At 44.2% G+C, this 17,360-nt stretch overlaps 2 protein-coding genes across 2 annotated transcripts in view; one reads left to right on the top strand and one right to left on the bottom strand.

The window, feature by feature from the left end:
• Positions 1–17,360, bottom strand: part of rab5ab (RAB5A, member RAS oncogene family, b) — a 419,058-nt gene that overhangs the window by 375,739 nt on the left and 25,959 nt on the right. The gene's annotated exons all lie outside the window — the stretch shown is intronic.
• Positions 1–17,360, top strand: part of znf385d (zinc finger protein 385D) — a 465,630-nt gene that overhangs the window by 441,514 nt on the left and 6,756 nt on the right. Inside the window, exons 6-7 of the mRNA XM_079562266.1 lie at positions 10,238–10,474; positions 13,889–14,070. Of these exons, the coding sequence (XP_079418392.1) occupies positions 10,238–10,474; positions 13,889–14,070 (419 nt within the window). The remainder of the gene's footprint in view (positions 1–10,237; positions 10,475–13,888; positions 14,071–17,360) is intronic.

Raw genomic sequence — 17,360 nt, 5'->3', positions numbered from 1 at the left:
AACCAGCTCATTTTTCTCAAAACTCATATCTTTAAATCTTTCACCAAATGGTTTCATATTTCAGGGTTTATAAGCAAACCATAATACTGTTTTTTTCAATGAACTTACACAGTAAAAAATGTCATTATTTTCTGATAAATTGAGATTTAATGCCAGTGTGAATCCAGTTTAATGCTTTTGAATGACATTTAAGACCTTGATTTTTGTTGAATGCTTTAATGCTTCCTAATGCCTCATGGAAGTCCTGAGCTGCTCGTTTAATCCACAGATTCACGACGTGTGCGGAAACACAAATCGCCATCACTACTTTGCAATTGTGTTTTCGTCTCCGACCTCAGACCTTTCTGAAATGAGATTCCTACATGCATATATGTCCAGGCTAAATCCCAGGCAGAGCCAGACTCACAGAACCCTGACTCTGCCGTAGTGTTGCTGATCAGAGCCTCTTCACCAGCCCGAGCTCTGAAAGAGGTAAAGAGGTTTGAGTGACAGCCTGTGATCACACCGACGCTTTCAGGGACCGCGGGAAATAACAACAGAACTGACCTCAGAACAGCAGTTTGTCGGCAGCTCGTGTGGGTCGAAAGAGAAACTATAATCTGAAACCATCAGATTATAGCTTCTATGTCCTGACCCGAGCTCCTGATCCCTAACCTTTCATGGGGTCAACTGTTCGATCCCTCTGCAGTTAGGAACCAGAGCTTCAGCAGCATTTGCCCAATTCGACCGTCCTTACCCAGGGTGGAAAACACAAGGGAAGTGACATTACCAACAGTTGTTTCAGAAAAAAACTACATCACCCAGATAGTGTTAGACTACAAAAACACTCCAACCACTGGCCATGGACTTTACATACTCAAATATGAACCACAATAATGATGTGAAGCCACACAGAAAACAGTGGTGACTCTAACATTTATTTTGTCACTTTTATAAAGTTTGGCTTGTGCAGAATCTTATTTTTATTATTAAATGTGGCCTGTCAGTCAACAGTGGTTGTGCATGAATCACTGAATTCCCTTAACTCCTTCCTAACTGACAGCCCGATTCAGAGGCTTCTTATCATGGCGGACGCTGACGCTGGTTTGGTGCAAGACCTCTTACCAATTGAAGCCTTTTGGATCCAGCCGGACTTTTGCTTTTGGCTAATTCCTCCAGGAAGTGGGAGTGATGTCGTTTTGTGTCATGAACGTCTTCATTTGATATTCAATCTTGAAGCTAATGACTCACTCAAACTAATGGTCACGCCGAGCTGTGAACGAAGCTGCACAGAAAAAACTTGACTTTACATTTGATTTACTTACGTTTTGACATGATGATGGGGCTGATGTGTGGCCTATGTGAGTGGGGTTTTGTGCCGCAGCGAATGGAATATGGAAGTCATTGGCCACTGGGCGAACCCCTCACGTCACCAAACGTTCACATACTTTAGCGATAAATAGCCTGAATAAAACTATATTCCAGTTGCCTCTGGAGAAATCAGAGTCGGCATCAACCACATTCCCAGAGCAGAACATACGCGAGCAAACAGGCAGCGGCGTAAACCAATCAGAGACGGGCGCCGTGTCTCGCTGGTGCGGCTTCTCTACGGTAATATTCAAACAGGATCATGAATCTCAAAAATCACTCACTGTCGATGTGTTCCTGATCATTTCCCGCTGAACAAAGCTCTCTCGCCCCTGGGTGAAGAACATACTCATAGAGCTGCACAGTTTGTGTGAAAAACTTTGTCAAACCAGTTTTAGTCGTGCATATTTTTGTAAACCGTCGTCTGTAGATCGTTATTGGGGGTTTTGTGCGTCCCGAGAGTGCACGGCTCTGTTTGAGTTTGGCGGGACCAGACTGATGTCCCCGTGTGTGAACTACACTGAGGGGGTGCTATTAGGCTATAATGTATTTGTTATGGGACATTGCCAATGGGCCAGTCCAGATTGTCTTCCGGGCTGGATCTGTCCCGCGGGCCGGCATTTGAACAGGCCCGGCCTACAAATACTCTGCCAGGTCTAAATGTGTGTGTGTGTCGTTTGTGTTTCCTGCTGTTGTTGTTGAAGGTCCGTGTAAAATGGACAGGGGGGAGAAAGATCAGCTTCTTGTCCCATGTGTTTGTGTGAGATCCTGCAAATCCCTCATTGAAAATACCGAGAGCAGAAAGAAGATGTCCACGGTGTGCGTCTCGTCCTTCCTAATGTCCTCCCGGAGAGAAGCAGATGAGCCGGTGGTGACGCAGCAGACAGGGCCGTGTCAGGGGGAGGGGGCAGGCTGGAGGTGTCCGCCGGCGCTGGCTGCCATCTCTCAGTTCCACTCCAGCGCTCGAGGAAATGTAGCCTGATATGATCCATTAAAGAGCAGACTGTCCCCCCCCCCCCCCCCTCCCTCATACCCATTACCCACACACGCTCCCCCCCCTCTCCCCCCACGCCTGTGCCCTTCAGACTCCTCAGCCTCCTCAGCGGGCACGGCGAGGCCACAGCGCACACTCAGGGAAATGCCCTCTGCTGATGACTGTGAGAGAGAACACATTTGTGACTGGTTTTCTCCTGAACGTCTTCGAGTGAAAAATAAACCAAACTCTCCATTCATGACGTTTATTCGATGTTTTTGTCTGACTTCACTCCGACATGGCCGCGTTTGATTAGCCCTGCGTGCATGTATCCATGTGTGTTCATTAACATGCATTGAACATTGTCTTGAATTGAATAGTTTTACAATCTTTTAGCTCTTACTCCACATTAATCCCAACGACAGAAACACGACACTGCTCTGCTCTCGTTTTTTCTTTTTCATTTCTCCTCTTGATAAACACAATCCCTTTATATGCACTGGTCACTTTTACATTGTGCCGCTTTAAAGGCATTAGATGCAAGTTGGTCATTTTATACTCACTACTGCCACCTCAGGTCATACGTGTAACTGCAGCTTCTATATTAAGCTCGTGCATGACGGCACTTCTTTTTTTTTTTTTTTGTATTTGCATACATACAATATATGACATTAGACAAAGACAAACTTTATGTTGACAAGACAAGTGTGGAGGTGTAGTGTGTGGTGGGGTGTGAGTAGTGTGGTTCTGCATACATTTGAAAGTCCAGGGTAGTGCAGCTCTTACAGTATGGGTGGCTAGGTGGCTTGAGGGTTAGCTAATGTGGATCATCATGATGGGACAAAACTGTTGTAGAGGGATGTTGAGGGGAAACAGGCGCAGAGATACATCGGTAAATAAGTGTTTAAGGTAGATTGCAGTGAATATAGAAACGAAAAACATCAAAAAAATAAAAAGTAAAAATAAAAATAAAAATAAAATAAAATAAAAAATTATAATAATAAAACAAATAACAAAAAGATGGTGGACACAAAGACTTAAGGTATAAATGAATAATGATAGAACCACTGAAGGGGGGGGATGCAAATCTCTATTTTATTTGCCGTCATTGCTGCCATCATCATCCTTATTTTCACCATCATCACTATCGTTGCTAACATTATTATTATTATTACACATACACACACATGCATACGTACATACATACACATACCCATGCATATCTATACAGTAGGTACACATACATGTAAGCAGTATTAGATTATGTCAATATTATTATCATTATTATTATTTCCATCATTATTTAGTTTTTATTAATTTTATGCAATTCAATGGACGGTTGGACGCTAGCATTTGGTTGACGGCACTTCTGACCCGAACTAACACCTTTCTGAGTGACAGTGCAGGATTTTAGAGGCAGTTGTGGTGAACAGGTCTGGGCTCATTCTACATTGGTGGAACATGTGGGGGGAGGAAAATACTTCATTTTAACATTTTTAAACTCCGTATGGTTAAAAGTCTTTCAAGTCGACCAAATCCTTGAATTTGAGTGCTTTTAACTTGATGAAGAGCTCATTGGTTTGTGCCCTGAGAGCTTTTCTACTGCCAGATAAATGTACCAACTCCTTTGTGACTTAAAGGAATAGTAATACATACTGAGATATGTTCTTACCTTAGCTTTGACGAGTTCTTTAGGACCTGTCTAGTCTTCCGCGCAGTAATCTTCACTTTACTGCGCAGTAATCTTCACTTTACTGTGCGGATGCCAAACTACTCCTGGTATTATTACGCCTTACAATATAGTTCCCCCTTTTATCCGCTTAGAAAATCCACATTGTTTAATTTTGTGTAATTATACTTTGTAGTGGAACACTTCACGTAACCATATTTAAATAGGGAAAACGTGGAAGAGCTTGGTAGCTTCTATCTTGACCTGTTTTGGAGCTATAGAGGAGAGAGGGAGAGGCTAAATGCTAACGCCGTCTGCGCTGTGTTTACGTGACTGAAGGCACGGGGGAAGATCAGACAGGTCCTAAAGAACTCGTCAAAGCTCAGGTAAGAACATATCTCAGTATGGAAAAACGGTGGCCTGTTCCTTTAAACTCATTTTCCTCTGTAGTCCCTGGGCAGAGGCAAAGTGACAGCAGGTTTATGCAGTGGCCAATGAGCATCTTACTGTAGAGTCCATTCACAATAGTTTGAACGGGGACCGAGGCTTTTTTTAACAACTTACACCTATGTGTATGCGCTAGAGCCATGACATCATGTGCACGCGCTCTGTGGCTGCTGTACATGGCCCGTCTCCCCCCAGGGCCAAAGTGAGCAGAGTGGGCACTACCTGTTACTGAATACCCCTCAAACAGAGTCAAGTACATTGTGCCAAATGTCATTAAAAACATTCCATTGGATTCAAATTGGTTTAATGCTAAATATCTTGGAAAATTGTGACATTGCTCAACAATTTCAAAAGTTGTCCGTTTTGTTCAACTCTTTTTCCTCTCGTAAATCTAACAAGATGAAATATGCGGCGACTTTCTTTTTTTCCTGCTTTATGGCATTGAAATAAGAATTGGTTGTAATGTCAGCTAGCTTTGGTGCAATCGTGCAACATGAAACATAATGAACGTCAAAAACGATGAAACTACTATTTATTTGATAGTTTTGAACTATATATAGAAGTCTCTTGTCCTCTAGCCCTGGAGTGTCCTTGAGTGTCCTGAGAAGCGCTGAGGCATAAAAAGAGCGACTACGGTTAGATGAAGTCCGTCGTCTTCACGCAGGATTTCAAAGGGAAGTTGATCGATTCACTTTGAAACGCCGTAAAAATAGCCGCTGTTTATTTGAGAAGCGAGTGAGACGGGGATGAAGCTGTTGAAGTTTTGTTTCCAGAGATTAATTGCTGCGATAACATCTTAACAAAAGCTGGGGATAATTGAGTCTTTCTGAAGCGTCACTTTCACAGCCTTTGATATCCCATGACCACAGCGGAGGTTTGGAGCAGAGCGATCCGGCTGCGGGGCGGGTCTCAGCGGGGGGGGCATGTTTTTAACCTTACTAAGCGGGACTGTCACTAGATCTGAGCGTCTGAGTAGATGAAAAGAGCTGCATAAATGGAGACTGTTTACCATTAAAAGTGTGTTGGAGAGTAACATGTGTTTACTCATTCTGACTGACTGTAATCCTGCAGTTACTCTTTCCTCTGAGAGTATCTGAGAGTATTCACACACAGGCTGCAGTTACACATCTTTATCAGTAATTAACAGAACAAATACAGATGTTTTTTTCTCTAATATTCACTTGCCCATGCACTTTACCTTTACCTCCACTAGTGTTTCTTTTTCCCGTACTACTTTCTTGTTACTATTGTTACTTTACTGACCTGATGATTTGTTTCTCATGATTTATTATTGCAATCACTTATGATTTGTTCTTCATGTGTCAATGAATTTGACACATGAACCATGCACATGTGGGTCATGTGATCTGCTGCTCCACCAGCATTTGTTTTGCGTTTCCTAATAAGGGATAAATAACTACATTAACTCTACATTAGTTTAAAGCAGTACTAAGTAACTTATTTACCTTAATAAGTCCTCTCCGTAGTCCCTGTGGGGGTGATACAAGTGTTTATGGGATGATTGGAGGGTCTTTCATCTCCCCCTGGTGTCTCTGGCCAGAAAACCATGTTTGCAACTTGACTGCCACCGGTCCGGAGAAAGCAATACACACTAATGTAATCACGAAGAAGAAGCTAACATGCTAACGGGCAAAGCTAACTGCGGCTAACGTCACTTTAAACAGTATTTACAGCCAAGTTTGAGTGAAAAAAAATATTTCCATTGTATAATTGGATGTACAGTAACCCTCTCTCCCTTCGCCTTTCCTGTCAGTGTAGTATTTACTCTCCAAGACAATTAATAAGTTAAAAAATCGTAACTTGCTACAACACCTGCAGTTGCGCTTATGGCCTCTAGGGGGAAGAGTTACTAAGTACTGCTTTAAATGTCTCAAATTGAGCAGAATAATTTAAATTTGAGTGTTTTTGACGCGTTAACATTTTTCCCTCCATTATTTCACTTGCTCTTAGATGTTTCTGAGTCGTTTCAATACATTTTGTGTTTATTTCAGATTATTTTCTTCCTAATTTCAAGCGAGACAACCTCAGAACCAGAGAGAAACGTCACCAAACCAGCAAAGCAAACAAGTCCGATCAGGAAAAAAACATCTGAACACGTTCACAACTGCTCAAAACAAGCAACAAGCGTATCCTACATTTGTCATCATAATCATACAGGAAGCTGCATGACACACACACTTTGGGTTGCCAGATCGTGTGCTTTAGACCAGTTTGGAAATGAACTTCATTCAAGATATAGCTTTACCTGGAGGTTTGGGCGCTGGGATTGTGGTCCTATTCTTTATTATGACCTGGAGTTTGCCCTTTGGATCTGGCAACCCAATGCAGACGGCAGCTCCCCAAGTCTTTTCAGACACTGCTCTCGGCAACTCTTTCACTTTGGTCTAACTTTGTCCTGCCCTGTCCTCGCTCGCCCACACCTCTGCAGATTGATCACAGTCATTAGGGTCATTAATGAGAGCGGAGTGAGGCCTTACTTAGTCCAGGCCAGAGAGAGAGAGAGACGAGAGAGGGCAAAGAGGAGAGAGAGGGCGAAGAGGAGAGAGAGGGGAAAGAGAGAGAGGGCAAAGAGGAGAGAGAGGGGAAAGAGAGGGGGGGGGGAGAGGGGGAGAGAGGGGAAAGAGAGAGAGAGGGGAAAGAGAGAGAGAGAGGGGGGAGAGAGGAGAGAGAGGGGAAAGAGAGAGAGAGGGGAGGAGAAGAGAGAGGAGAGAGAGAGGACGGAGAGAGGAGCGAGAGAGGGAGAGATGGGGAGAAAGCGAGGGGGGGAGAGGGGAGAGACAGAGGGGGAGAGGGGAGGGGGAGAGAGAGAGAGACGGGGGAGAGAGGGGGAGAGAGAGGGGAGGGGAGAGGAGAAGGGAGAGAGGAGAGAGAGAGGGGAGAGACAGAGCGGGAGAGAGGGGGAGAGAGAGAGAAGGGGGAGAGAGGAGGGGGAGAGAGCAGAGAGAGAGGGGAGGGGAGAGAGAGGAGGGGAGAGAGAATGGAGATAGGGAAGAGAGAAAGAGGGACAGAGAGGAGAGAGAGAGGGGAAATGGAGAGGAGAGAGAGGGGGAGAGAGAGAGGGGAGAGGGGACAGAGAGCGAGAGAGGAGAGGAGAGAGAGGGGACACATGTGAGAGAGAGAGGGGAAAGGGAGAGGAGAGAGAGGCAGGTTGTCCTGGAGCCACATGAATGAGCCGACCTGGTTAGCTCCTGCTCTGTGCTGATTCTGAAGGATGAGCTGAGGCCGAGGCTTTAGGGCGGAGTCAGATGACACAGGGACGACATCTTACCGTTAATAAGAGTGTGTTTACATTAAAGAGCCAACCTGGAGGCAGGCCTTGGATAGGTCGCAGATGATTTGCGGTGCACACATATGATCATGTTGCAGTTCAGAGGAAAACATAACATGCTTCAGATTTCACATGCTTGTTTTCGATTATATATATACATGTATATTATATTTGCATTACAGCTTTAAAGCCCCACGCCCCAAAGCATTTTTTTTAGGTCGATTTTTTTTAGGTCAGTTTCAAATCAAGTTGTGGAAACTCGTAACTTCAAAGTATGATTTTTTTTTTCCTAATCTAACTCCTTGCCTGAGTCATTGAGCTTCTAACTGAAACGAGCCCGTTTAACTCTCATGTTTTGGCCAATCAGGTCCTTTTGACCAGGACTCTGACCAGTCGAAGGACTTTCCTCATGGGGACAATAAAGTCTGCAAACACAGGGTATCAGCGGGGTCTTAGACAGGTATTAAATGATATGACTTTGGGATTCACAAACACGTCCTCCCCTAAACTGAATAAGTACCATAGCCTCTCCTCGGTGCAGGAGGAGAACATGCAGAAGCCCCCGGCCGGCCTGCCCTCTCTCACAAACGCCGTGACATCGCTCTGTATCGATTGGCTCCGCTGCAGACGGCGGAGGAGCATCGACCGGCTGAGATTTGGTTCGCTGAAAGTGGCCCTGGTCCTCCGCATTCTGAGCAGTTGTTTTAGGTGCACACATCGATCTGTGTGTCCTTTCCCCCAGCATCACCACTGCTGATCTGAGACCAGTGCTTCATGTTCTCGTCCATCCTGTGGAATACAACACACAGGCGCACATAAGGGGAGGACCAGCATTTACGACTATGAGCCGCTACTTCTTTCCCCCCCTCTGTGAGCCTGATTTATAGACTGTTTTGGTCAAACTGAACATTGTGCCACATGTCACCCTGTCGCCGTCTTCCTGCACATCTGCACACTGGAGCGGGTCCAGCGATGCACGGGTATCAAAAGCCCGCCGCGATTTTTTACATTATTTTTGTTTTCATAAGTATGTTCTCTTTTTACGATACATTCTTCTATATGCTAAGTTCATTCTAATTCGTTTACTTTTTGTTTTATTTTGTTATATATAGTGTATAGGGGAGTAACGCGCACAGTCCAGGGTGGGCTAATGTTTTTTACCAGTAGAGTAGGAGAGGCAGCACATAGGCCTTGCGTATGATACTTTGCTGTTTGCCTTCTTATCTGGAGAATAAACCCTTTAAGCTTGTTTGGTCATTGGTCATTTCTTTTGAATTCTGCTGTGTAAAACCCATGGTGTGTCTAAGAACCTCCTCCTCCGTTGCATTTCAAAGAAATTCTCCAAAGTAAAAAGTATAAAACTGGCAACCTTTATGAGCAGTAGGTGGCGCTGTGCAGGTGTACTGTCAATGCCAATGACTCGTGGTAAAGAGCGTTTGTCCCTCCGTGTTGCCGTACAGACGGGAGGATCTCCATGTTTTAAGATAATGCTTTTTTAAACAGTATGTTTTTGTATTTTGCAGTATGTTTGTACATTTTCTCTGCACATAATGAGTGAGTGATTGACAAATACTACCTGCACTTTTACTCAATGAAAATTAAGTTCAAACCACGGGCGCAACAGAAATGTTTACAGTCTGACTCTCCGTCTGCAGAACAACACGACTCACTTAATACATGGATGAATTCCCTTCTGTCGAGTGAGGAGATCTGAGTCTTTAGGGTCTGAGCTGTTCAAAAGTCATATTATTCTTAGCCCTGACCCCAGAATAAGATTTTCACCCTCTGATAGGCCTGTATGTGAGTGAGATCATAATAAAGGGCATGAACTGTGAGCTGATTCTTGAGTCAGTTCAGGGTAAATCTGTGTGATCTTGCTCATGTATTGTATTGGGACAGTGCATGTCAATGAACAGACATGTAAACATACATGTAAACACGCCGGGTCGGAGCCAAAGGTTCATTTTGATCAATAGTCCCCCATTCAAGATCCACTTAGACATGATTCTAGGAGGATTCTGACACAGATGACACAACACTAATTTGTTCTGTTTTTTAAGCAGCAGAGCAGACAATAGCAGTGAAAGAACCAAACCTGTGGTGAGAGCAGTTTAGACTGTGTACAGCAGACAGAGACTTCGCAGAGCGTTCTTCAAGACGCTGAGCGCACTTTGCTCTTGGAATGTGACTTTCTTCCTCATGGGCATCGGTTGTTAAAGCCTCGAGGCCGATCCAACCATTTAAAATAAAGCTTTGTTCCTTCTGCCGTTTCCCTGATGAACCAGCCGGGATTTAATCTTGTTTGACTTGTATTCAAGATCAATTTACTTTTGGATACAAATAAACTAAAACTAAAAAATAAATAACCTCGCTGGATTTGTCAGAAAAGTCACTATTTCTAAAAACATTCTTTACCCAATCACTGCAGACATATTCTGTTCCGCTGTGGAGAAAACAAGCTTCAGTCAAGTGTTTCATTAAACTCATCTCCTGTTTTTGTGTTTGTTTGCAGATGTGGCTCCAGCCCCGGGCCCCTCGTTATCGGCCCCTGCAGCGCTGGCCCCGGGGCCCGTGTGCGTGCCCCTCCCGGAGCCCGTCCTCTCAGAGCCGGAGCTGGACCCGGGTGCGGAGGCGGAGCTGGGGCCGGAGGACACGGAGACGGAGGCGGAGAAGGCCCGCAGGCTACTGTACTGCTCGCTCTGTAAAGTGGCCGTTAACTCCGCCTCCCAGCTCGACGCCCACAACAGCGGTGAGGAGCTTCTGACCAGTGCTGCGGACAGTCTGTGACAGTTTCACATGACAGTCTAGAATGACGTAAACACATCCTGTTCCTAACGTTTCTGACGTTCAGGAGGAAAGGGGTAGATTTAAGATTACAGATAGGAACTGAAAGCCAGTGTCCTGCCTGTGTCTGATCTGTTCATCGCCGAGACCCGCCCTCAGAGCGCACTGTGTCCTCCTGCTGCCCAATATGCAGCTCAAACATGCCTCTGCACTTTGCTAAAGCGCACGGGAAAAACACGCTAAGTGTTTTTACTCGTTTGCTCAACCTACTGCTGAGGTGGCTTCAGAAACTGACTCCTGAAAGCTCTCCCTGCTGGTTTGTAGTGATGGGACTTATGGCTCTTTAAAGGGAGCCGTTCACTTTAAAGAGCCGTTCATAAGACTGGCTAAAAAAAAATAAGTTTGAACACTGGGATGAGTGATATATTGCAATTTATAGAGACAGGGCCAGATCTTGTGGTTCATAGCGCAGGCTGTAGAGCAGACGACTGCGCAGACGGGTGGCGTTCCTTGCAATCTTCAGTGTCATACCTGGCGCAAAAAGTGGGCAGGACAGGAGGGGGGGACAGACTCGCATTGCAATGTTGTGGTGTTGTGGGGTTCTCCTGTACACGCGTAACATGCGTGATGCAGCGCTCACTGCTTAATAAAGATTAAAGAAATAAAAGTGTCCCTCCACTGCTGCAGCCACTCGCTGCAGATCCAAGGTGAGCGGGCGGGACAGAGAGGCAGCAGCCTCGCGCTGGACACCGTTCGAATGCGCAAAGTTACGAAATGTAAAGGATTTAATTGATCAGAAACTGTCATATTGGCTGCGGAGGAGTTGCAGAGTTATGCAGTAGTTGTAAGAAAACTGTAGCGTATTGGAACATTTGCGCTACAGCTCCCTGTAAAATGCGCTTCTTTCTTTTGGACTGAGCTGTGGCCACACAAGGAGCATCATCAGGAGGTAAAGACTGACACACGATGGAAATGTGTCCTTAAAACTCAGATCAGACCTGCTGTTGTGGCACTTGAGGCGTGTGTGGTTTATTTATGGAAAACTGTTGTTGTTTTGGTGTTTGGGGTGTCAAAGTAAGCCCGTGTGTAACCGACGCTCAAACAGACTTTTCAAGGCAATTTCGCTTTTGTTTTCAGTTTGACGTCGATTCTAAGGAAGACAAGGCAGAGTGATGTAAAGAGGAACATAATGTGAAGTTTGCCACAGAAGAGCAGCGCGAGTGCTGCTCGTAATGAACCACGCCTCAGTCGGCCTCTTTTCCTTAAATAACGCCCTCTCCCCAGAGGCGCAGCCTTGAGCGCAAAACCTGCGCCACATGCAAGATCGTGCGTGTTCCACGTTGCGTTAAGTGTTGCGCACGGACTGCGCCAGTCACAAGATCTGGCCCAGACTCTTCATTGACATCACCCAGAGGTGTAAGCTTGCCATTATGCAAGGCAGGCAGTTGCTTGCCCCACCCCCCATAAACTGGCCCATTATTTTGTAACCTTGCATCTAACACGGGCTGAATCTGAATTCCTCCTATAAAAGCTCCTATATCCTGATCCTCGCTCCTATGCCCTTGTCATGTGGTAAGGTCTGTTAGATCTCTATGCAGTTAGTCCCACCTAGCAGCTCATAGGGAAGTGTTTTCTTAGTATGATGTAGTGGATGTTTTTAAATGTCTCTCCAAAAGGCTCTTCTGTTCCTGTGACTCCACAGCCCTTCTGCTCGTGTGCACTCTGATCAGCATTAGGACCTGTGTGCACTAACCCACCCATACTGTGAGCAAAACAAACTTTGTAGCCTGTGTCTGAAGCCTCCAGATCATATTTTTGAGAAACGAGAAGAAATGCAGTAATGAGCCATTTTGGGAGTTTTATGGCTTGTGTCCATGATGCACAAAGAGCAGATCCACAGTGAAGATGAACGAGGCAGAGTCGAACAGGCTTTAAGGTAAAGGCCAAATGATTGACATGTTACTGACACCTCCGTAAACACGTCGTCAAAGTCCTGGTCTGACTAGAGGCTGAAACAGTGGTTTGGTTTTGTTTGGGATGTCAGCAGCACTCCCCAGCTTCATCACACGGTTCAATACTCTTTGACACGAACATATCCAAGAACCTGTTTCACCTGTTTCACCTGTTTTACCTGTTTCACCTGTTTCACCTGTTTTACCTGTTTTACCTGTTTCACCTGTTTCACCCGTTTCACATGTTTCACCTGTTTCACCTGTTTCACCCGTTTCACCTGTTTCACCCGTTTCACCTGTTTCACCTGTCCCCCGATCAGGATATGATTAGGGTTAAGAATGGCAAATGTAATGCAAGTTGTGTTTCACTCACACAGATCTCATACATATTTTTAGAAACTAGAAGGTCTTGGCTTTTCAAATGAGGTCTCACACTGGCACATAGGCTGTAAGATCTCCAGTCAATACGCTTTGAGATTTGGATGTTAATAATTGTTAACCCTAATCTGACCCCTAACCCTAAGGTGGCAGGTAACAGGTTAAAGAATGGCTCGAGGGCAGGGCTCATATGTGTCCAGCCTGCCCTGACCCGTCCTGTGTGACCCTCGTCCTTTGCAGACGTGTTTTTAAAGAGTTACAGAGTTGATCCAGGTCACCGCCAGCTGAAGCCTCCTCTCTGATCTTTATGAGGATGTTTACGAGTCTGTCTGAACCCGGGGCCCGTCAGAGCGGAGCTGAGGCTGCTCTCAAACATGACTCCAGCTTTATAATAATAATAATATAATAATAATAATATAATAATGCATCAGTCTTATATAGCACTTTATGCTCAAACATGACTCCAGCTTTATAATAATAATATAATAATGCCACAGTCTACAGGGTTAGCTGCACACACACAATAATGTGACTGGCAGAAGTTCCTACAAAACCATCCAGTTAAAATGTCATTCCAACATATTGTATTATGAACACTCTTTAGTGTACAATGTATTTGTTTTTACAGGGACAGTGCAGGACAGACACTTAGAGCTCAGCATCTCTGTCATTCATACACACTTTGATCCATATTGTGTACAGCTTAGTTCAGACAGCAGTCAGACATGGGAAACCTGTGCAGGTCATTGGAGACTCTGCACTGCCCTCTGGAGGAGGAGTGTGTGGAGCTCCAGCTGAGTAGAATCAAGTATAATCAAGTTAGTTGGTGTTGTTACTATTTCAAGGTCTGAATGTTGCGCTTGTAAATAAAGGAATGTGATGAAGATATGTGTGTAATATGTGACTTAGTTTACCCTGGAGAGGTGGTAAGTAAAAAAAAGTCAAAAGTCTTTGGTGAGCGACCCAGAGAGGAGTTTTCATGAAGAGTTTGGAGCAGTTTGAAAAAGCGATCCCTCAGGCAGTGACTGCGTTGTCTCTCCGTCCCACAGGCACGAAGCACAAGACCATGCTGGAGGCGCGCAGCGGAGTGGGCGCCATCAAGTCCTTCCCCAGGGCCGGAGTGAAGAGCCGCCTGGCCCCGGGGCCCCCCTCCACCACGGGGCTCCAGAACAAAACCTTCTTCTGTGAGATCTGCGACGTTCATGTCAATTCTGAGACGCAGCTCAAGCAGGTAGGATTTACTTCTGTCATTATTATAACAACTGTCTGTCGTCCCTAGCAACCGTTCAGAAAGTCCTATAAGGCCAGACGCTGCAGGTGAACAGAAGGAGAGGAGAAAAACATTTATATATAGGACATAAATATGAGAAAAACATGATTTGCATTTTCACCGACCACATCTAAATAATGGATCGAATAAGGTTTAAATAATTAGGTTTAAAGTGATGGTTTTATTGTGTTACATATGAGTTAGAAAGATTTGGGATTTGGATTAGTGGGGGAAAGAACCAGTACAACTAAATGATCCCTTGTTTTTTGGGTTCAGAACAGAAGAAATCTGTCAGGAATGAGATTTGTGAAAATCCCTGTGAAAAAAACCTTCCAAATGTATTTGAGTGGAGCCTGTAAAGTCTTGTGGAGCCACTAAAGTGCAGGCCCTTTGTCACACATGCGTGTGTGCGGCGGCTTTGCGTCTTCCATAAAGGATAATGACCATGTTTGGATCACAGAGTGTTGTCGGGCAGTTTCTGTGCATCGCGTGGACCAACAGTGTTCATTTTGTGGAGTCATTGGTTTGCTGACTAAAATAAAGACTAAAACTACATTAAAAGTTGTTTATGAGACTAAAACTATGACTGAAATGTCCAGATATTTTCGTCGACTAAACTCTGATTAAATAAAAATGAAAAGAAGAGGTTGGAATCATCTAAACTTCCATTAACAGTCTGAAAGAGCCTCATATCGTTTCAGTCCACGGTCAAAGGAACAGCTCTGAGCAAACTGAACAAACATGAAGCCGAGGACCTTCAATTATATGATTTCATCTCAATTTTAATGTAAACTTCACTAAATTCATCTTAGATTTAGTCGACTAAATTTACATACAAATTTAAACTAAACTAGACTAAAGTGTAAGAGAATTATTTGACTAAATCTTAAAGGCACACTGTGTAACATTTTGGACTATACTGTTTCTATCAACACAAAACATGCTCCTACTGACCAGCTCGATACAGAAGATGCTATTGCTGCATGAGAAACTAACCTGTTTAAATCTCAAACTCTGCTGACTTTAGTCACATCTCCATGGAGACGAGCTGGAGACGTCCCCACTCCCGGTAAAATGACTTGTGTCTTTGCTCACAGCAAAAGCACATGCTTGTTTGTACATTTATGAGGCATTTTTCAATTATGAAAATATCTGATATAAAAAAAAGCTTTTATTTCAGTTTATTTAATGGCTAAAATTATACACATTGTGACTTTAAAGCCACACCACGTAGAATTTTACCGAACAGATACAATTGAAATACATATAAATATATTTTATGACAGATATTTTCATCATTGAAAAATACCTCATAAATGTACAAGCAAACATGTGCCTTTGCTGTGAGCCCCTCAGCTCTGTCACTTTACCGGGAGTTACGCAGTGTGCCTTTAACTAAAACTAAATGACATTTTGGTCAATAGACTAAGACTTCAACTTGATTAGGCTCAACAATGTTATCTGCATACCAAACATGATAGTATTTGTGCCGTGTCAGAGTAACTACAGACAAAAAGTCATGTCCAATAAACATCATAAAGGGAGAGTTTGGTCTGTTTTTATCCAGATGTTCAGAAGAAAACTAGACACACATCTAGCATTGACCACTGCGGGAAAAATCTGTGTTCCATTTGCAGTGTCTCGCATTAACACTGAGTAAAGGACAGTTATACAAGTCCCTGCTTTTGCATTAGCTCCACATTAGCCTCCTGTGGTTTATCCTTAAAGATGTTCCATGTGCGATGCTGACGCTGTGGGAGAGGAGTTCACAATGGCTTCATAGAGGAGTAATAACAGCGGAGGTTTCTGACCTCCAGTTAGATCAACATGCCGCTGCTGCCTCTTACCAAACAGATCATCAACTCTGCAGAAAGTGTCTGCCTTTGTCCGCGCTGAGCTGATAAGAAAACATCGCAGAGAGCCTTGGACAAATAAAGTGGTGGAATCGCATTAGCACTGCTGACAGAGGGGCAAATCTGACAGAGTCCTCCCCCCACCGCGGAGCGCCCTCCCTGGGCAGCCGGGCGATCGGTCACGGAGGATTGGGACATGGACGATGTTCAAAGTGCGAGCGCGAGTCAGCAGATTATTTTTAGACAGAAATCCCAGGGTTAGAGCCCAGAGCGTTGGCTAAAACCGCGCTCCGCAACAAAAACCATCAAACGCTGCGAGGAAACAAGCTCCTGCTGACTCCGGACGAAACTTTTTCAAATCCTTTTATGTTCTCAAAGTAAGACGCGTGCGTGTTTCGGATTATGTTCCACTGCGTCATGGAAACCAGGGCACGTGTAATAGACACTGCAGAAAAACTCTTAACTCAGTGTAAACTTTCACCCGGAAACAAGTATGAACTTCACAACAAACTCTTTAATGACTGCACTGTAGGACTTTGTCAAATCTGGGTCATTTTCTCTCATTGTTGCAATTTCCACTGTTGTAGCTCCCACATATTTGACCTTTCATTGACCCCGCGGCTGTATGAGTGGTTAGCATAGCACCTTTACTTTCTTTACTTTCACAGTGAACGCTTAATTCACTTTATTCCGCTTTTGCCTCTTTTTGCTTTGTCTCGGCACAAGGGAAAAATGTTCGCAGCTGAAATCTGATGTTTAGTTGATTGATTTGTGTAAAATGTCCAATGTTCATTTGCACCAACAAGTCGACACTGCGCCGTTTCTCTGCACGGCCTGAAAACGGCTTTGTTTTCGTGTAGTAACTGATTTTATCTGGACTTTGATAGTCCTATATTAACTGATAAGAGAAAAGGGGCGGGAACAATTCATGGCTGCACCCACGTGAACTTCCGTAATAAGGTGAATACTAGGGATGTCCCGATCCGATCACGTGATCGGAAATCGGGCGCGATCACGACTCGATCGGAATCGGAATCTACTTATTAAAGAGACTGTAATCAGGTTAACAAGGCACATTTAGCTTTTGTCCAAATATATTGTGTTATTTAACTGTTTGGCCACATTACTGCTGTGTTTTTTTTACACAGTTTTGTACATTGCAGTGCATTAAAAAATGTATTGCACATTTAGTAACAAATGGGATTTTAGATCACCCTCTCTGTGTTAAACTGCTATTACACTGTAAAGACTAATAGTTTTGCTTACTTGAGAAAAACAGACTTAGTACTCTTTATATCCAAAACCATGAGTGAAAACAAGTTGAATGATATAGTTTTTTTCTTAATTTTTTAAAACAATGCATTAGGTATCGGATCGGGACTCGGTGTCGGGCAATTC

The sequence above is a fragment of the Gobius niger genome, assembly GCF_951799975.1.
Source record: "Gobius niger genome assembly, chromosome: 8".
Lineage (NCBI taxonomy): Eukaryota > Metazoa > Chordata > Actinopteri > Gobiiformes > Gobiidae > Gobius > Gobius niger.
Note: the sequence above shows the minus strand (reverse complement) of the source record. Positions and strands in the feature narration are given on the sequence as shown.